The 21281-nt window shown below is 39.8% G+C and overlaps 1 protein-coding gene across 3 annotated transcripts in view; it reads right to left on the bottom strand.

Moving 5' to 3' along the window:
- Nucleotides 1–21281, bottom strand: part of LOC116246252 (kinesin-like protein KIN-7E, chloroplastic) — a 37746-nt gene that overhangs the window by 11662 nt on the left and 4803 nt on the right. For all 3 annotated transcript variants that reach the window (XM_031618019.2, XM_031618017.2, XM_031618016.2), the window contains exons 7-16: nucleotides 18201–18260; nucleotides 17608–17686; nucleotides 17177–17244; nucleotides 16544–16606; nucleotides 16260–16364; nucleotides 10757–10861; nucleotides 10515–10622; nucleotides 10285–10428; nucleotides 8231–8413; nucleotides 7720–7890 (exon numbers count right to left, since the gene is read on the bottom strand). In XM_031618019.2, the coding sequence (XP_031473879.1) occupies nucleotides 7720–7890; nucleotides 8231–8413; nucleotides 10285–10428; nucleotides 10515–10622; nucleotides 10757–10861; nucleotides 16260–16364; nucleotides 16544–16606; nucleotides 17177–17244; nucleotides 17608–17686; nucleotides 18201–18260 (1086 nt within the window). The remainder of the gene's footprint in view (nucleotides 1–7719; nucleotides 7891–8230; nucleotides 8414–10284; nucleotides 10429–10514; nucleotides 10623–10756; nucleotides 10862–16259; nucleotides 16365–16543; nucleotides 16607–17176; nucleotides 17245–17607; nucleotides 17687–18200; nucleotides 18261–21281) is intronic.

Consider the following 21281-nt stretch of genomic DNA (forward strand, 5'->3'; position numbering starts at 1 on the left):
CCAGACTTCAAGATCACTCAAGAGAGTCTTACAGCATGGACAAATAATTGTGTTTGCAGATCCTTTGTACTAAAAAATTTAAGAAACAGAAGAAAAAAAAAAAGTTGACAACTTTCAGAACTAAGCTACATAAGTATAAAGGAGAACTAAGAGCCAAACACCAAAATGGCATAAATTTGTGCACCATATTACATGTGAACATTGGTTACAAAATGTGTATGCTGCTGTTACATTTTAAAAAAAAAACTGGAGGTTATATATAAAAAGAGAGAGAAAGAGAGGAACATGTGTATACTGTTGAAATAAGAATGTTTATGTTTCTAGGTGGTTCTTTGTAATATTAAAGAGTTATAAGATTTCTTTAATATTTCCTTTATTTTAGATTGATGTAATATGTAAATCTTCTTTCTACCCTAATCTCTTTATAATAGAGATTAGGGTTAGTGAATGGAACGTGTTCTTTTCTTCTCAACTCTCACGTCTTCAGCCCTCTCTCTCTCTCTCCACGTTTCAAGGCTGCAACATGGTATCAGAATGGGACGTGACTGGCGACGCGACTTGAACAGCCGGTGATAGGCTGCAGACGTCGGTGAATCTGGCGACATGACGTGAACAGCCGGCGACCCTCCTTCTCCTTCTCAGGCTATCTCTTCCACCGTCTTGTTCTCCTTCCTCTTCTTCCGTCTCTTCCTTCTTCTCTTCTCATTTGTTCTAGTTGACTGATTTCCAGCAACGGAACTAGGTGGAGGAGTCTATTCACGCTAGGAGGTATGCGTGAATAGACTCCAGTCGTGGAGACTCTTATGGTTTGATGTGGTCTATGATCAAGGCAGCCAAGTGGAGGACTGCTCTTTATGATTTTTTGTGGCAGTTTACGTTGAATACATTTATCTTTTGTCATTATTCATGATGTGTGAAAATTAATGTGTGGTACAGCTGCGTTAGATACATAAATAGACAAGTTGTTGGTTGGAGCAGATTATTGTGGGCTTGCTGTTAGCAGTTTTTTTTAGATTGCTGTTCTTTTTGGCCGTGGGTTGCTGTCAACAGTTGGACAGCGGTTTGCTTGCTCTTATGCATCTAACCTGGCTGTGTGGGAAGTTTGGTCTTGCTGATCAGTCTCTTTTTTCAATATATATATATATATATATATATATTCTCTTGCCTGTGGTGGTTGATCTCTTGTGGATAGATTTGCAATGGCTGAAAATCTCAGGACTGATTTTTCTCATGAGGTTAAAAGTGGAGGAAATCCATTCTCTTATGGTTCTACGGTAAAGTTAGATGGATCTAACTATGAGATTTGGTCTCATGTGTTTATAATGTCAGTGATTGGACATCAGAAGGAGCATGTTATAGAAGAAAATGAGTCTGTCGAAAAAAGTGGAAAATATGGTTCATGGAAGGGAGATAATAATATTGTCATGTCGTGGATCATGAATAGTTTACAACCACAAATCGCATCAACTATTGCATACTGTACCTCGGCCAAACAAATGTGGGATTTCTTGGAACAAACTTACTCAAATGACAAGAATGTTAGCAAGATATTGCAGGTGGAGGAGGAATTACTTAATCTGCAACAGGGTGATCAAAGTCTTGCTCAGTACTTCGCTTCCCTCAAGTCCATCTATGAACAACTTAAAGCATTACGTCCCCCATGTCCAACATGTCATAAAACTCATGGTGAACAGTCTATGGTTGCGAAGTTTTTACAGGGTCTCGCCCCTGACTATGCTGTAGCAAAGGCTCAGATGTTGACTGGAGCAGAAATCCCTGACCAAGCCGAAGCTTACAACAAACTTAGTCGTCTTGTTGTGACCCTTTCTCAGCCCTCTAGTGACTTACAGGCTTCTGCCTTGGTAGCCTCAGGAGGTTGTGGACGCGGTTCATTCAGGGGGAGAGGCATTGGTCGTGGGTCAGGAGGAGGTAGGGGGAGATTTCAGTGCACCTATTGTGGTAAAATAGGACATTTAGAAGACAGATGTTGGGATAAACATGGTCGTCCTTCCGTTGCATCCCTAAGAAGAAATGTTGCATCTAAGCAGGGCAAGAATTCTTTACCGTCTCCTATTGGGTCTGCTCAGGCAGCTTCATCAGTTGTAGATGGGTCTTTATCTTCTTCTCACCCTAAGACAGTGACAGTGAGTATCAACAAGTCTGAGTATGAGGACTTCCTAGCACTCAGATCTTCCCAGCCGTCGGCCTCTACAGTCATGATAGACAGTGCTACGTCCGTTGATAGTGTCCCACATGATACAGGTACTACCTGGACCGAAGCATCGAGACACTTTTGTAGCAAACCTTCTATGTTTATTGTGCTACACATGTTGCCTCAGGCACGTCATGTGAAACTTGCAGATGGTAGATGGTCACCTATTCTGGGTTATGGTGATATCAAGATTTCTCAGTCTATGACTATTCCTAATGTGTTATATGCTCCTAAGTTCCCAACAAATTTGTTATCAGTTGGACAATTGATTAATGACTTACACTGTCGTGTAACATTTGACTATGGTTTATGTTCATTTCAGGACTTGCAAACTGGGAAGACGATTGGTGGAGGCTATGAGAAAGGAGGCATCTACTTCCTGTCGGATCCAATGGGTATTGCAGCATCATCGATCACCTCACCGTCCTCCTCTTTCCAGTGGCATCTCAGATTTGGTCATCCATCTGTCTCCAAGCTCCGTCACCTTCTTCCTCAGCTTTCAATACCAGAGTCATTCCAGTGTGAAGCCTATCAACTTGGCAAACACATCCGTAGCAGTTATTCATCCGTCCAGTTGTGGACTATTTGATCTTCTTCATGTTGATGTGTGGGGTCCTAGCAGAGTTGCTAGTAGGTCAAGATTTCGGTATTTTCTTGTCATTGTTGATGATTATTCTCGAGTCACTTGGGTCTTCCTTTTGAAGGAAAGGTCTAAAGTAGTATGTATTCTCAAAAATCTTGTTATTGAAATAAAGACCCAGTTTGGTATTCTTGTTAAAAACATTCGCACTGATAACGCCCTTGAGTTCAAAGCCTCAACCTTAATGAAGTTTTACTCCGATAATGGCATTTCTCCTCAGTTTACTTGTCCTCATACCTCCCAACAAAATGGAGTAGCTGAACGTAAACATCGCCAACTCTTAAATGTGGCTCGTTCCCTAATGCTTCATACCAAGTTACCTGCATCTTTTTGGGGAGATGTCATCCTCACGGCCTGTTACTTAACCAACCGTTTACCCTCATCCTCCATTGACAACAAGGTTCTCATTAAACTTGTGCATCCACAACGACCCTTATTTCCAGTGGCTCCCAAAATATTTGGTTGCACATGCTTCGTTCACATACTTGGACCCACACGTGATAAATTGGGAGCCCAAGCCATTAAGTGTATCTTTATAGGCTACTCCAGAAACCATAAGAGCTACAAATGCTTTGATCCCTTAACTCAAAAGGAGTATATCAGTGCGGATGTCACATTCTTTGAGTCTCAACCTTATTATAGCTCATCTTCCATCCTTCCTGAGATGCCACCATCACCAGACCTACTACCTATTCCTCCTATTCCTTTGGAGTCGTTCCCGTTTGAATCTCCTTCTACTGTAGTGTCCAAGTTTCGTGATCCTCCGCTGGTCTACACACGTCGACAGGACCCTTCTCATAATCCTTCGCCAACCGTTTCTCAGGAGGTAAGTACATCTGAAGTGCATAGCCCTAGTCATTCTGATCCCTGTCAAGACTTACCTATTGCTCTTCGCAAAGGCAGGCGGCAATGTACTTTACATCCTATACCTCATTTTGTGTATACTGATGGTGTTCGTAAAAATATGCAACAGTTCATTCAAGCTTTGGCTGCTCATACAGTTCCTACGTGTCACCAGCAGGCTTTATTAGACACCCAATGGAGACGGGCTATGCAAGATGAGAAGGATGCCTTAGTGCAGAGAGGCACTTGGGAACTTGTTGATCCTCCTCCTCGTTGTGATATTGTTGGCTCAAAGTAGGTATTCACAGTGAAATATAATTCTGATGGTTCTATGGAACGATACAAAGCTCGATTGGTTGGTAAGGGCTACACGCAGACCTACGGTGTGGATTTCTTTGAGACCTTCTCTCCAGTTGCTCGATTGGGAACCATTCGTCTTATCATTTCTGTGGCTGTCCACCATGACTGACACATGTATCAACTGAATGTCAAAAACGCCTTTTTGTATGGTGATCTCGATGAGACTGTCTATATGCAACAACCACTAGGATTTGAACGACAGGGGGAGTGTGGCAAAGTGTGCAAGCTGAAGAAAGCTATTTATGGACTCAAGCAGAGTCCTCATGCGTGGTTTCACAAGTTTTCCGAGGTAGTCTCAAAGTGTGGCTTTGTGAGATCTCCTCTTGATCATTCTCTGTTTATCAAGAAGACTTCCAGAGGTATAACCGTTCTCGTGGTTTATGTTGATGATATTATCCTAACAGGTGACTCTGATCAAGAAATTTCTGATGCAAAACTGTTTCTTCAAAAACACTTTGTGACGAAAGATCTTGGTCCACTTCGATACTTCTTGGGAATAGAAGTTGCTCGCAATAGGGAGGGTGTTGTTCTCTCTCAACGGAAGTATGTTCTTGATTTATTGCAGGACACAGGGATGCTAGGAGCTAAACCGGCTAATTTGCCTATGAATCCACGTATACACCTTCATGATGACCAAACAGAATTAGTGGATTCTCGATCTTATAGATCCCTTATTGAAAAACTACTCTATGTTACTGTGACAAGACCAGACATTAGTTTTGCAGTGGGGAAGCTAAGTCAATTTATGGAAAAACCAAGGAAAGTTCATTGGGATGCTGCTTTGATGGTGGTTAAATATCTGAAATCGTCTCCTGGCAAAGGCCTTTTGTTCACAAAAGGCAACACTCTGGAAGTGGAAGCCTATAGTGATGCTGACTATGCTGGCTCAATCGAGGACAAAAAATCTACCACAGGATTTTGTGTATTTGTGGGAGGCAACCTCATATCATGGAGAAGTGAAAAACAAGGCGTGGTGTCAAGATCTAGTGCAGAATCTAAATACAGAGCTATGGCTCGAACTGCAACAGAAATGACTTGGGCTAGATCCATGCTATCTAGCCTAAGTGTGTCGATTCCACTTCCCATGAAGATGTATTGTGACAATCGTGCAGCCACATACATTGCTAATAATCCAGTTTTTCATGAGAGAACTAAACATATTGAGGTTGACTGTCATTACATTCGGGATCTCGTTCAAAGAGGAACCATTGCCACTATTCATGTCCCTTCAGAAGACCAAGCTGCAGATGTCTTCACCAAAGCTCTCCCTATTGGTGATTTCTCTAATGTTGTGACAAGCTGAGCACGTTTACTATGTATGCTCCAGCTTGAGGAGGAGTGTTGAAATAAGAAAGTTTATGTTTCTAGGTGGTTCTTTGTAATATTAAAGAGTTATAAGATCTCTTTAATATTTCCTTTATTTTAGATTGATGTAATATGTAAATCTTCTTTCTACCCTAATCTCTTTATAATAGAGATTAGGGTTAGTGAATGGAACGTGTTCTTTTCTTCTCAACTCTCAAGTCTTCAGCCCTCTCTCTCTCTCTCCACGTTTCAAGGCTGCAACATATACCAATGCACTTAGGTGGGAACAACAACCAGACACATTCATGTTAAAAAGATTTCAAATAAAAATCAGCCATGCTAACAGGTTTATGATTACTAATTTGGTTAGAAAACATGTTTTATTTCAAGTTTTTTTAATGCAAAATATTGGTTTTTCTACTACCAAAAGTTTTAGTGTCTACGAGCCATTATCTTTTTATGATTAAAATAACACATTTAGAAACCTGAAAAATTAATTGACTTAATATATATTTCATATCTATAAGGTTAGATTGCACAAAAAAGACACTGATAATCGATTTTAGTGTTCTTATTTTTTGCCATGACCTAAATTGTCTGGATATACACACCATATAGAGGAACATGCATATCATAAGTATGGATGCAGAAGCAGCATTTTTAATATCAAAAGCAAAAGAACGCAAAATCATAAACAGCAGAAGCATAAAATATGAACTGTTTATCAGACTAGATTAATGGATGCATGAGTATGATTCATTTAGCAACACCAAGGGCACAGAATCGGCCCTTATGCACTAGTAGACTAACTTGGTTAACTACTCAAAGACTAGTTCTTACCTTAGGCAAGCTACACTTGCTTCTTTTTTCTTCTTTTTCCTTTTTCAGGAAATATCTTTCAAAAATACCATCCCCTCCTTTTCTTGGCATGTGCTTTTTAAACATGCTCACACAAACATGATAATTTTGACATTGTAATTAATGTTTCTATATTTTCTATTGATTATATTTTTCTAACCCAATGTGGACCAACTAGTCCCAACTATTCTTTTAGGGACCAGGCCAACTAGTGTGTAACTTCTAGCTTCGGCTACTAGAGTTAAAACCAGACCTCGTCACCAAGTTGACTAGTAAGTCACAAGTCAAAACACTCCAGGATGGTCCTCAAGCCTTTGGGTTTTAAAACCCTCGTTGATTACAAATCCATGTGGCTGAAGATTGAATTCAGTAAGCTGAGCAGCAGGCACCTACACCAGAAAACAGTGGAGGTGTTGCATAGGTAGAAGTGGCCTCCTCAAAAGACTCCATGTTGCATAGGCTGCAATAGCTAGTCTAGCTGCAGGATTCTTCTCCATTGCTAAGGGATCCGTAAGAAAAGGCACCAACCGAATGATTAGTGCAGACCAACTAGCCATAACCATGCTGTCCAGGCCAGATGCAAGGATAACCTATCCCATTTTAAAGTGACAAACATGGAGACGAATGATATCTGTGTAGTCTTTCACAGATGAGCTGATGATAATAGAGATTCTACCAAAAGCTGTCATAAAGAACTACTTTATCCAACCCACCTTTATTAACAAGTTAACCCAACATGAAATAGTTATTTTTAAGCTAAACAGGCCCATATTGTTATTCCTCTGTCAGGGAATGACAAGCAAACCTAATTCAACCTCTTTCTACCTTCCTAACTGCCTTCCTAACAACTGCGAATAGAGAGAGGAGGTACCAGAGGATGATTTATCCTGCAATTTAATCCAACTATCCAGCTCACTCAAAATACTTACCTATTCAAAATAGATACTAAAAAGCACAGTTATTCAGAAAAAATAACAAAATTACCAAAAAAACAAGAAAGGAGAACGTGCACAGTTGCTCGAGGACTCAGAAGAGTGCAATGGAATCAATATCTTCCCAAAAAAAAAATCAATTCTTCTGAAAGGACTGCAACACCTCATTTTTTTCAAGTTTATTCATGCAATGAAACCCCACACTGAGTTGAAGAAACCAAAACTAGACCATTTATTTACTAAAATTTGGACAATTGACACCTGAAAATTGCATTGAAGAAGGTGCAGAAACAATAAGCAAACAAAAAAACACAACCACTAAAAGGCAGAAACAAATAAAAATAACGATAAAAGTAATAGCAACATTTCCCAGGAAATAATAAACATCAACAACTGTAACATATTAATGGCCACTTGCAGAAAACATTCTTTCAAGAGGATCACAGGATTGATTTTTTCTTTTCTTCAGGAAAGTATATCATCCATGCAACTGAAAAATCTCAACAGTGAAGTTGAAGAAACAAAAAAAAAAAATTCAAGACCAGATCAATTTAAGAATTGCAAGTTACCCGTAATTTGAGCCAACTAAGCATTCCCCGCCTCTTCCCTTTCTTATAATCTTTCTTCAGCTCTTCCAAACTGATGCCATCACATCGTGCTCCAGCAGAGAGCTCTGAATCAAGACTACCAACATCATCATCAAATAAATAGTCCCTTTTCCTGTCGGGTAAATACACCAGCTGCATCAGAAAAGGCATCGAATCAGTCTCAAGAGTCTACGTAAGGGAAATGATTATCTTTCAATCTGAAACTAAATGCGAAGCTGAACTGTCTGACAAATGGAATGACTTTCCAGTTTACCTATCAATATTACATTGGAAAATATACCCAATTAACAATCAAAGCCGTTCAAACAGAATTCATTGTGTCCAAAGCAATCCCATTTATGCATTTTATTGCGTTCTTAAGTAATTGATATACCATCTATAAGAACGGCGATAGTGATGATAATATGTTGTGTGTATGCATGAGTCTGTGTGTGCATACATGCAAGCAAATGCAATTTTATATATCGCTCACCTCGTCTTCTCCAAAAGAGTGTCTCCTCCTGTGACTGGCCTTCACTGAAAGATTGGAAGGCATTGCATTCTTTGTTGATACCAATATAAGTTTTGTCAGGCGTTGGATTCTTCCCATCAAAGCAGCCTTTGCTTGTTCTTCCTCTTCTAATCTTGACTGCAATTTGACCTGACCAGCCTCAAGCTTAAAAAGGAAAAGAACAGAAATTTAGTTAAAGAAAGACATAAAGAAGCAACTTAACAAAGAAACTAATGCACTACAATGTTCTCACCATATTGCTCTCGTAGAAATCAACTAACAGTTGAACAACCAAAAGAATGTAATTTAATTTGGCTTCTAAGTTCTAACACGTAGTAGGCACAATATGTGATGATATAAATTTAGATAGGTAAACAATCACGTTAAACAGCTCTACTTATTGTTCAGGGAATAATCATTCAATAAAGAACCTTTTAACCACACTCTGCATGCATAGCATATCAAACAGATGCACAATCAGGGCCCAGCCTCCAAAAGAAACAGAGCAATGTTGAGCCAGTCAGTTCAATACATATTTATTTACTTACATACAGTTCTCAACTAAGATAAGTGATAAATATAGCATAGTTATGGCTTTACTTGAAAATATTTTGACATTTCTCAATGATACAATTAATCATGAAGTTCTACAAACTTTCTATGTTTAAATGAGAAGTTACATATTGTTTTTCGTTTAAAAACAATAGTTAAAAAAACCTGGCCCTATTGACTGAGTTGACCCACCATGTCATGAGTTAACAATCAATGAGTAGAGTCCCAAGTCATCGGGTTTAAAAACATTGCATTTAACTTCGGAATGTAAAGAAGAATTCGGGGTTGTAACCAACTGTGCAATTGATTCAATACATGGTTTCAAGTTGCAGACCAGGCAAAGGTTGTTAAATCGTGTATAAGGTTTGGGTCATGATGTCTGGATCTGGACCCAGATTCAGACGTCATATGAGGTGTTTCCTTTTTACCGTTATGTTTTCTCATTAATGACATAGCTCTAATATTCTCCTTCTTTCTTGTTTTTTCTGTGCATAAGTCTTCGGTGGATGATGCAGTAATCTGACATTACAAAGTCTTAGAAAGGTAACACATTAATAATTTGAAAAGAGATTTTCGATAAGGCCCCCAGCCTGCAAAACGATAGAACCTAAATATTTTGTATGATATTGAAAAATAAAGAAAAAAAAAGGCGCACACATGCAAGTGAAGGCACATCTATGAAACATATTGAAAGGAATGATTCAGAAAATATATGACAAGACATACTTAAAATATAAGAAACTGCCATGATGATATCATCGCGCATCAATAAAAAGTAATTCTTGGAAACACCAAGACTCTTCACTGACACAGTCCACCTAGCGTACAAGATTATAAAATAATGACATTTCTACAAATTCTTATATAACATTGTTAATAACGATCCAAAATAGGATTTGAAATTACGAAACAGAAATAAGGGAATACATACACTAAAACATTAAAATACATTTAGATGTTTTTTGAAAAAAAAATTACTGCATAATTTTTCCTAGTAATATTTTAAAAATATCATGACATTTTCCCAATAAAGAGTATGTCAATCTGTTCTGTTGATAATATTGTGTTATTTTCAAAATATAAATACTTCTGACAATGAGACACACATGCAGAGCATAGAGTCAATATCCCAGCATATTAAGAAATGGCGTATCATATCAACCACATATGCATCCATGTCACATAAGAAAAGAAACAAAAAAAGTAACTGAATATTATATGATACTAGCATGACACTATCACAGTATTATTCTAATACAATAATGAAGATACCATGAAATAACCATTATCATTTTTACACCTAACAAAACCTTGCTTTTTTATCATATTCCCAACTTGCTTGACAGATTCAAAAGAAAAGGAAATAACATAGGACATTGCACGACAACTAGAAATATTGGATACTCATATCAAAAAAGTGAAAATTGATGGAAGAACAATAACAAATACAAATTGTTTAGAAGTTAGAACATAAAAAGGAGTACCTGCAGCTTCAAATTGACAAGATCTTCCTGATTAGAAGAGAGATATGGTCTTTCCATCATACCGCGCTTTAATTGCTGGAGCTCTTGCTTTAAACTGGAAATCTCCCTCTGATACTTCTTTATCAGTGATTTCTCATCCATTATCTGAAGTACATAAATTGGTTAGTTTCTCATAGAAATTTAATAGCACATGGAAAGACAAAAGAACTTTTGAACATCAAATCAAGTACCTTATTTTGAGAAGCCTTTATCTCAACATGTTTGCTTCGATGTGCAAATTTCAGAGTATTGTGTGTCTCCTCACTATTGCTAGAGGCCGGTGTGACAGTGCAAATGAGCTACTTGAGAGAAAACCCACATGCATTAACACTCGAAAGAAATCCACTATATATATCATTTCTAAAAGGCAGTAATGGGAAAAGAAATGAAAGACAGGGAGGCAGAGGGAGAGAGAGGTGAATATGAGGCTTACAGAGATGCGCCCATGTCCACTTAGGGAAGATTGTAATAAACGAGTAAGTTTAGAATCCCTGTAGGGAATATGTGTTGCCTTTCCATCAGTTAACTTGGCAATAACCTGCAATTTTTAAGTAGAAGCACTTCTGAGTTAGTAACTCCAAGCTTATGTAACTTATTCACATGCACCATAGAACCAATAAAGGCAAAAAAACACATTTAAAAGTTGAAACATAATAGAAACAAAATTTCAAACTATAATTTACAAATACTTAACCATTAATGCTCAGTAGTTCCAACGTTCTCTCTTCTTACTAACCTAATAATGAACGTGAATGAATTGAAGTTGACTGTCCTATCTCAGTCATATATTTTCCATAATAGAATCACAGTTTGCATGCTTCGAAAAGCCAAGGCATGAGAGAACAGTTATTACTTCCTTTGGACATGACAACTCGACAAAAGTCACATATACCTTTTCGGAGACTATCATATATAGTAAAACAAAATGCAAAATGCCCATAGTGCAATTTGATATTATCACAGAGACAAATGCACAATTCCCCATAATGCAGTCCACTAACAAATAAAATGGGAATCTTAATTAATCATAAAGCCTTCCAGCATGACATTGCATACCCAGAGGAGATCTCAATTGAAAAATAATTAGCATAGAAAATTAAAATTTCCCAGACAGCTTTCACCAAAAAACTAAATAAAAATTCTCATTTATTTACTCAGAGGTCTATTCAAGACCTGTATATTATATTCTAGCTACTAAAAATAGCCCACTGTATGTATTTGACAGGTACATATATATCACCATCTTGTTTCTGTATTATAGAATTAGACCTACCATATGAAGACCTAACAGCTACCTAAATTGAAAGATGTAAAGCAAGCAACCATTACCAGAACAAATCAACATTGAGTGCTTCTTTGAATTTCCCCAAACATAACAAATTTGACACTCCATAGATAAAGGATTTTCATGCCATTGCTTCAGAAACATGGGACTCAATCACAAGTTCGGAACATAAGATCAGCAAAAGAGTTCAGCACCTGTAGTTGGGTTTGGAATAACATTTAATTCAGGTTCCAATAAATTTTGCTTCATAGGTTAATAACCTCCAACTGAAACACCAATCTACAATTTGCTGATTCTCAGCAACAAAATAGCACTTGAAGATAACTGCTGCTACTTGCTGTAACAATCCTCAGTCTGTCACATTCACTGCCGCGTGTTGATGATCAAGCAAAAAAGTTCAGGCCTTACTAGAGGTAATATATTGACAAAGGCACCTATGATCTTCCCAAAGAAGTCGCTCATGTAAACCTAATGAATAACCTAACTAACTATACAAAACACATCCAGTTGCTTTCCATAGTAGGAAATAAAACTGTGTTAAGCTGTAACGCGCGGCGTTTGGGCGGAGCGGGTCGGGTCAGGGTCCAGACCCGGACCCTAGCCCCACGCGAGAGGAGCCCGACGCTGTCCCTCCTCCCTCGCATTCTCTTCTCCTTCGCTTTCCTCTTACCGTCTCTTCCTTACCCACGACCGGAGCTCAGGGAAGAAGGCGACGGCGGCGGCGACGGCGGCGGCGGCGGCGACGGCGGCGGCGGCGACGGCGGCGGCGGCGGCGGCGACGGCGGCGGCGACGGCGGCGGCGACGGCGGCGGCGACGGCGGCGGCGACGGCGGCGGCGGCGACGGCGGCGGCGGCGACGACGGCGGCGGCGACGACGGCGGCGACGGCGGCGACGACGGCGGCGACGGCGGCGACGGCGGCGACGGCGGCGACGGCGGCGACGGCGACGGCGGCGGCGACGGCGGCGGCGGCGACGGCGACGGCGACGGCGGCGGCGACGGCGACGGCGACGGCGGCGGCGACGGCGGCGGCGGCGACGGCGGCGGCGACGGCGGCGGCGGCGACGGCGGCGGCGGCGACGGCGGCGGCGGCGGCGACGGCGGCGGCGGCGGCGGCGGCGGCGGCGGCGGCGACGGCGGCGGCGGCGGCGGCGGCGGCGGCGGCGACGGCGGCGGCGGCGGCGACGGCGGCGGCGGCGGCGGCGGCGGCGGCGGCGACGGCGGCGGCGGCGGCGGCGACGGCGGCGTTGAGGTGAACCCTGTCGTCCCCTGCCTCTTCCTCTCTTCTCTTTTCTTCTCCTTCCCGTTTTCTTTCCCTTCTCCCTCTCCCACCGTCTCTCGTCTCCCCTCTCCACCGAACGACCCTCCCTCTCCCACTGTCTCTCGTCTCCCCTCTCCACCGAACGACTCTCCCTCTCCCACTGTCACTCGTCTCACTCTCCACCGTCTCTCTCTCTTCTCTCCCGTCCTCTCCCCTCACTGCCTTCTTTTCCCCTTTTGACCGAACCCTCTCCCCATTTTCTGCTCGTTTTCTATTTTTCTCCAATCAAGTACTTTCTCTCACTGATTTTCACTGTGCTATCACTGTTGGATCCGTTTTCAGCTTGAGGATTTGTCTTCCCCCTCGTAACAGCAATTAGAGAAGGCCTTGGTAGTGGCGGCATTGGAGGATTTTAGCCGTTTGGGGACCACTTGGACGCGTGAGGTGGCTGCCGGGAGGATTACAACAGTTTAGACCTTCAATCGGGGTGAGCAAGGCGAAATTGAACCTATTTTATGATATATTTCTCTTTGGAATGCTCATAATTATTGGTTGAGCATGCTAGAGCTTTGAATTGATTATTTGGAACACATGTTAGTGATTTCGTTTTTGGGGAAAAGCTTGCGATTATGTTGGGAAGCGAAGATTCATATTTTGGATGATCATTTAAGCATGATAGATTAATTTTCGAAGCATTAGGGGAGACATGGTAGAGTTTGTGAGGTTGTGGGGAAGATTTAGGACCGTTTTAGTGAGCCTGTAGCACGCGTTTTTGTGAACGGGTGCATCTTGGAGTTAAATAGGGATAACGTACATAAGTTGGAAGTATCTTTGGGGTAGACGCCTTGATTTAAGAAAAAGGGAATTTTGAGAAAGGCGTTAGTGATAGACGGATTGATGGCTTTGAGTTTTGGCATCTATTGGCACGGCTAGGAGTGGGAAGTGACCCTATTGGAGAACTTGTGGGTCGACACTACCCGTCGACACCCTCTTGAGGCGATGACGCGTGCCTCAATGACCTTGTTTTGTTTTTGTTTGAATTGTTGAGGTTTGTAGTAGGAATCTTATCTTGTGTTTGTGTCTGCAGGTTCACCGGGTACGTCCCGTCGACCTTGAGTTACCGGATTCGAAGCTCGAGGCATTTTGAAGATTCTTGTGAACGCGCCACAGGTATGGCGACATTCCAGGCAAATCCCTGCCTGGGCAAGTGAATGAATGTGTGTTCCTAAGATCATGGGATCCTAGGATTTGTGATATGAATTGATTGAGTGTTCCGTGAATGAATATGTGTATACATGTACATAAATTGGTATATGATATGAATTGTTTTGAAAGGCTTATAGTAATTGTTTTGATAATGTTACGCATTGTATGTGCATGCTAGAATTGATAACTGTTTAGGACAGATGAGGCGGGGTATCGAGTCGAGTGTCTCCTCGACCCCAATTGTGCATTAGAAAGCATTCTAGAATGATAACTGCATAGGACAGCTACGAGCCCACCACAGATTGAGACTACTCTCTGTGGTTTGGCTAAGTTTTCAAAGATGTGATTGTTATGATGATGAATGTGAATGTTATGTTTATTGAATACTCATTGCCGCGGGCAATGATGCAAATGTTTGCACAGTGGGTAGTTGTACCCATATTGTTATGACGGCTAGCCAAAACTGTTGTGGTTATGTGTAACCCTCGTGTGGAGGCAATTGGAGGTGTGGGTTTACTCGTGAAGTGAACCAACCTCAGGAGCTAGCCAGTTAAATGTGTTTGTGCAAGTATAAGTATAAGAATGAAAGAATAAGAGATGAGAGGCCAGTGGGATGTGACTATGTATATGGGAGTTGTCCCACTTTCGCCACTGGTCTCGCCTGTTCGGAGCGCAGGCAGTGCAAGGCCCCAGGGTACTGTTGTGTGATGTGCTTGGAGCGTAGGCTCCCGCCTTCCCAACCTGGGTGTCCTAGGGAAGGCTGAGTATCTCTCCTTGGAATTCACACATCCATGGATGAGTGCCCTACCGCTGCAGTGGATAGATGGATCCATACTGTTCTGGGCTACCACGGGGGTTGTCTCTCGGCTGTGGGCCGCCCGCGGTGTGCACGTGCCTGTGTTTGCACCCACAGGAACTGTAAATTCACTGATAGTAATGAAACTGCAATGTATGTGATTGAAATATATAGGATTGTTGTGCATGTGACTGTTGTGCTTATGAATGCAAGTGACATGTTGATGATGCCTTGCATGTGATTGAAATTATGTTATTGTAGCCATTGAGTGGCGTCTGCATGTCGTGTCTTGACACGACATAATGATAGATTGTTCTGATATTTGTTTGTGTACTGAGCCCGACCTAAGAGGGCTTGGACTTTTCCTGGCTTGTTGCCATACTGCGAAGGCTAAGCCTTCAATTGTTTCCTTTTTTCAGGTTTTGGTGTACCCGGGGCAGCAGGCTGAGCAGATGGCTACACTCACGTCCTACTGGGGAGGTTTTGGGTTTTGTTTTGTTCTTGTAGTGCCGGCGCGTCGGGTTTTTGGTTTTACTGATGCCTTGTTTTTGATTAGGCATCGATGTTGTGATTTTGGGGCATTTTTGTCAAATGTACAATTGAATTGAAATGCTATATAATGGAAAGCTTGCCCCATTGTTTTGAATTGTATGGCTCATTCCTTTTTGAACTATTGTGTAGTCACACCTCGATGTTGGATGTTAGAAAAAAAAAATGTTTGAGTGTCAAAAAGGTCGGGGTGTGACATAAGCTGTCTAGGATCATGTTCAAAATGAAAAAGCTTACTGAAATAAACAGTTCAGTGAAGCCCAAGAAAAAAAAAACGATGCAGGAAATCAAGAAAGGAAAGGATACAATATGGATATTTGGAGAAAAAATGATGTAGCTCCAAACCAAGTCCACAATTGGAAATGTGCTGAATGAATGTTCGCAACAAAGAACAATGAGAAAACAAAGACCACATCAAGTAAATAATCCTTATATATGACCCATGGCTATCTTCCAGCAGGTATGCTACAGTGGGCAAACAGCAAGCAAGGTAGTATAAGGAAGGATAGTCCTTCGAGTTCTTTATAGAACTTACAGACAGCAAGTTTCGGACAAAGTTTGATCACAAAAGACATTTCTGCAAAAAACCACATATCATGTAGAATATAATTGAAATTTACTTAAAGAATGATGAGAAGCATAATGACAGAAATGGCATGAAAGCATCAAAGAGTCTGCCATCCTTACACTCCTGAACAATGTAGATTTGACAGTACAAAAATACAAGAATCATAAGCAGAGAAAACACAAAAAAAAAACCTTGAATTAAACAAACCCCAAAATCAAATAGCCAGCTGTGCAAAAGAATACTAAATAGTCGTAAAGTCATAGATATCTTACAGTGCCGAGTGTTAGTAAACTTTTATTTATGTAAGAACCCTCCTTCCTCCTTAGACCAGTAGTCTCAGTTTTTGAACTCTCAGAACCTGCAAGATCAATCAAGTTCTGCAAATGAAGGTTGAGTAAGTTCACAAGAAAGTAATCGATCGAAAAGTTAAATCATGTAAGTGACGCACAAGGTCATGATCCCACATGTAAATACTTGAACCAAAATTTTTAAAATTGCAAAAACCAAATAGTCAAATAAACAGGATAAGGAAAGGACACGCAGAAAAACTATTTACCAGCTGAGACAATGTCACATCCTCCTCCCCCAGGTTCTCACCACGTGGACTACTTTCAATGGACTGAAAACACATCACATTTGTAAATGTAAAATACATCTTCCAGGAAGACACATAAGAGAAAAGCAAAAGAAAACCTGAACATAACCCAAAACAGACACATTTGTTTCAAGATTTACATCCAACATAAAAAAAAAATAGAAAATTCGATAGAAATTGAAGATAACAGTGATGATTACAAATTCAATAAGGGGAATTTTATTTATCCATTTAACAATATCATTTCCCAAATTATTTCAGATTCTATTATGGCCTTTTGGGCCATAAGGCAGATGCAGACTAAGAATATATTGAAGATTACTGAAGAGGTTGTGCAGCAATATCTTCAAATATGATGCAGATGATAGAAGAGATGTGCATGCTAGTGATTAAGACATAACCCACTGGCAACTTAAATCACATAAAATCAAATTATAACAGCTTAAAAATAATCAACCAAAACTACTTGGCTTCCACATGCTTTCAAGACATTGAAGTGAGGACAAAACAATAACTTCATTTTGGAAGGTATACTTTTGCAGTAAACATTAGCCATCTAAGTTTTGATATGGTTTCCAAGAGAAAAAAAATTACCAAGGAAAATATTGTATGGCTTCGACTGCTAAGCAAATTGAAATTGTTGGAACCAACATGCCGGTGCTCTGTAACCAAAACAGTTAAATGTTACAGTTATACAACTCAAATTGAAAATTTCAATTATATGAACAATTTTAAGCTCCCAAGGTTAAATAGTTTCCTCAAATGAATGATGAACATTCAGCATTCAACAAAGAAATCAGCAACCAAGGATGGAAACTGCAAATAAAAATCCCAGTTCAATATATTGATACAATCTTCAAAATGATTCTCTCAAAGAGATTTCTGCTTGATTCCTGTTTTGAATTCCCTTAAGAGTTAAGACAAATCATATCACAAACTTCATATAAGTGGCCACATACATCCACGGCATGCCCATGCAACATCATAAAAGGGTAAATGGCAATGCATTTTCTAGAAGATTTCACCTTCCCCAGATGCTATTAAGGAAAGAGCATGAGCAGGAGACAGAACAACCTCCTCTTTAATACCCTCCACATATGTTCCCTGCATAAGACAAATTGACCAGATAAAAACAGATGAAAGGATATACAAACGGCCATCTAAAAGCATCAGAAGAAGCTTTATGTTTCAACAGCACATGGGTTGACAGATCTAGATATACGGGAGCTGAATAAGGAACAAACTAACAACTGGTTCAGGAAAACGTGTCAAAAAAAACAATAACAAAGCATCAGCATGAATATGCAAACAGATAGAATTTACAAGAGATCAATCACAATCCTTTTTTTCATCTGAAAGCTAAAAAGGCTTGAGTAAATCTATGAAAAATATCTTTATAAAAATACAAACAGCATTTGAGGTTCAAAAGTGCACAAACCTATGCAGATGTGGATGAAACAAGAGAAGAAAGGCAAGAACCAAAGCAATACATGCCACATCCAAAAAACTAGTCAAATCGTCAGTTGAAAGAAAATGTCATTCAAGAAAATTTCACCAATCAAAGCTTAATGCAGCAAGCAGAATGAGCAAACAAGTAGCATAAATATCATTTACATACTTGTGAATCTTCACGTATCTTTAGATTCTGTGCTGTTGGATCAAGTAAATCATTGATAACCTGAAGCAGCATGTGGTCATCAACAAAAATGTAATAGCAGGTTATCATAACATGCAATCATGATACAACTTGTGTATATCTCTTCAAAAGTTAGTAAACAATAACTAGAAAAATAATTCTCATAACAGAAAGGCGATAAAATAACTGAACAAATACATGGAAGCATAATTATTAGGTGCAGAATGAAGCAAGCTTAGAAAAGCCTTTCATGCATGTGCAAATTTTCTGACCGAGCACAAATATTCCAGAACAAATACATAGAAACAGGAGGCCCCAGGCTCAAAAAGTGGGAATTCGCATGTTTTTCAGTTTTTCAAGTTTATATCTGAAGGTGTACAGTTTAAATCTATATTTCATTGCATAAGGTTTATTGACTCTTGACAATTTCAATGCTGCCCACAAGAATAGTGCAGACACCTAAAGCTTTCAATGGAAATGTAACCTATGTCACATGAGCTAAAGATGCAGGTAGAACATTTTTCAGAGAAAACTTGTGCATGTATGTTTGTATTGGAAAATCATTCCTTACTACAACTCTGCAATAGGCATGTAGCCTGCATACCCTTTAAGTAAAGGAGAAAACATGTGATATATTGACATGGCAAGGTGTGTCATAAAGGGGTGTGTAGTGTTTGTAGAGTTGTAGAATGTAAAAGATCACCTTAATCACAGAAATATGTGTGTGTGTATAGAAAATTAAAAGTTAAACTTTTGCAAAAAGTTGAAACTTTCTTTAAATTGTAGAAAGAAAGATATTTTTGAAAGTAAATTAATAAAATAAAACCCTAATGTCTCTTTTCTCTCCTCCCCATTCGACCCTTGTAGCCCTTGTCCCTCCTCTTCCCACCACCAAGTACCTTCCTTTCTCCATCTCCTCCATCATCCCAGTACTCCTCCTCCTCCCACCACCAAGTACCCTCCTTCCTCCATCTCCTCTATCATCCCACTACTCCTCCTCCTCCTCCTCCTTTTCCTTGGAAACTATGTCGCATCCACATAGTGTCAACATAGTGCAACACCCAAATAGGCATATTGTTCTCTTTTGTAGTTGACATAGTGCAACATTCCAACAGCTCCTCCTCCTTCCTATTTATTGGACTGTATGTCCCTTTTGTAAGTTTAGCTTTCTGTAAGCTCTCTTCACGAGTGATTAATAATATTTTACAGAGTTTATCTGTGCTGTTAGTGAGGATTCCCTGTGTGTAACTGATACAGGCTGTGTATTGTCTGCATTCAGTCATTTCTCTGTAGAAGTGTTGTGTTTTTTTCAGCAGCTTGAGCTTGTGTGACATAAAATCCAGTGTATAACACATATCCTTTCAGCTATCCTATTCAAGTGTTATATAACTATAATACTAAATATGCTTGACTATTTAACCTAGTATTAGAAATGATACCTTTCATAAAGCTTGGCCATTGCAAAACCATATCACCTAATTATGATTTTTCTTTTTGTAGGAGTTGTGCATTATTTTTAACGGTTTGGAATTATGTTTTGCTCATTAGTTGTCACTTATGAGTTGCCACATATTGTTCTCGTTCTCATTAAATCACGGCTCTATCTATCATATAGGATTCCATGCACAAAAATTTATTCCTTAAATATACGGATATTACAACATATGATCTACGTTGTCAAGGTGCCCAGGCAGCACCTAGGGCTTAGACATGCCTAGGCGCGCATAGGCAGAAAAGGAGACCGATTTTTTTTATTAATTTTTTTATTTATCCTAACTCAGACATGATAAATTTATGTACGTACTGACTGAACTGTAAGCTTCTATTCCAGCCTCCAGGTGTGCCTGTCGCCATTGACACAGATGTGTAGCATAAAAAAGTCAAACATGAAAAACTATTATGTTTTGTTCTAATTGAATGGTTACACTTTGTAAGTAAAGCCAAAAAGTAAAACATAAAAACGGTTCTGCTTTTGTTTACATGACAGATTAACAGTACATTTCCAGCTCATTACATACTGAAAAACTGTTATGTTCTATTGTGTTCTAGCCGATGCCTTAGTTTGATACACAAAAGAAGACATGTCATTCTTGTTTACATACCGGACACAATGCTTGCATTTCTTAGGACGAGATACTGTCAGAATCCAATAGAAAAACTAAATATGAATTTTGGTGTAAATAACAGTATATCCTGTTATGAATTGAAATCCATTTTATATAGGACCTTATAGACTATTTGATTTGAATCATTTCAAACAAAAATCGTATCAAATCAGTACATATTATATACATTACAACAAATTATACATATAACATATAATATGCATTATAACAGCTTGTACAAATCAATACGTATCTTTCCGTGGACTAGGCATGCTAGAACCACAACCATCACATAAGTGATGGACTTAGGTGATGCATGTGGACTGTCGCCTAGTCCACGCCTAGGCGTGGCCTAGGTGACGCCTTCACAACATAGCAGTTGATAGTACACAAATTTGTTAGATCTTTCTAGTACATGATGGTGCACCTTTTGCAGCAAATAGCAACTCCATGGGGAGCAACAATTAGCAGATATTAAACAAGATCACCTCCAAATGAACCAAATGCTTGCATGTTTAGAAACTATGTCACACGGGTACTCCTCCAAAGGAGGAGTACCTGTATGGTACCGGTACGACACGGGTACCGGTACGGGTACGGGGTTGGGTACGCCTTTTGAAATGATCCTTGTTTCTATTGGTTTTGCAGCTCTTTTGCTAGGTGCTTTTTCAAGTTTTCATATAAGTTGTAAATTGTAATGACTGTATTTATGAATATGACAATATGTTATTCTGATTGTGTAATTTTTGATATAGATATGTGCAAATATGTTATTTTTCTGCATTTTTTGACATGTATATGTGTGTGTGTACGGCCGTACCCCCGTACCCAAGTTTTTTGAAAATGGTCCGTACCCGTACCAGTACCGGTACCCGTACCGGCACCCGTACCCGTACCCATGTGACATAGTTTAGAAATAATTCTTATGCAAGGATTTTTATTTCATTGTCAGTAGTTT

Source organism: Nymphaea colorata, chromosome 1 (assembly GCF_008831285.2).
Source record: "Nymphaea colorata isolate Beijing-Zhang1983 chromosome 1, ASM883128v2, whole genome shotgun sequence".
Taxonomy (NCBI): Eukaryota; Viridiplantae; Streptophyta; class Magnoliopsida; order Nymphaeales; family Nymphaeaceae; genus Nymphaea; species Nymphaea colorata.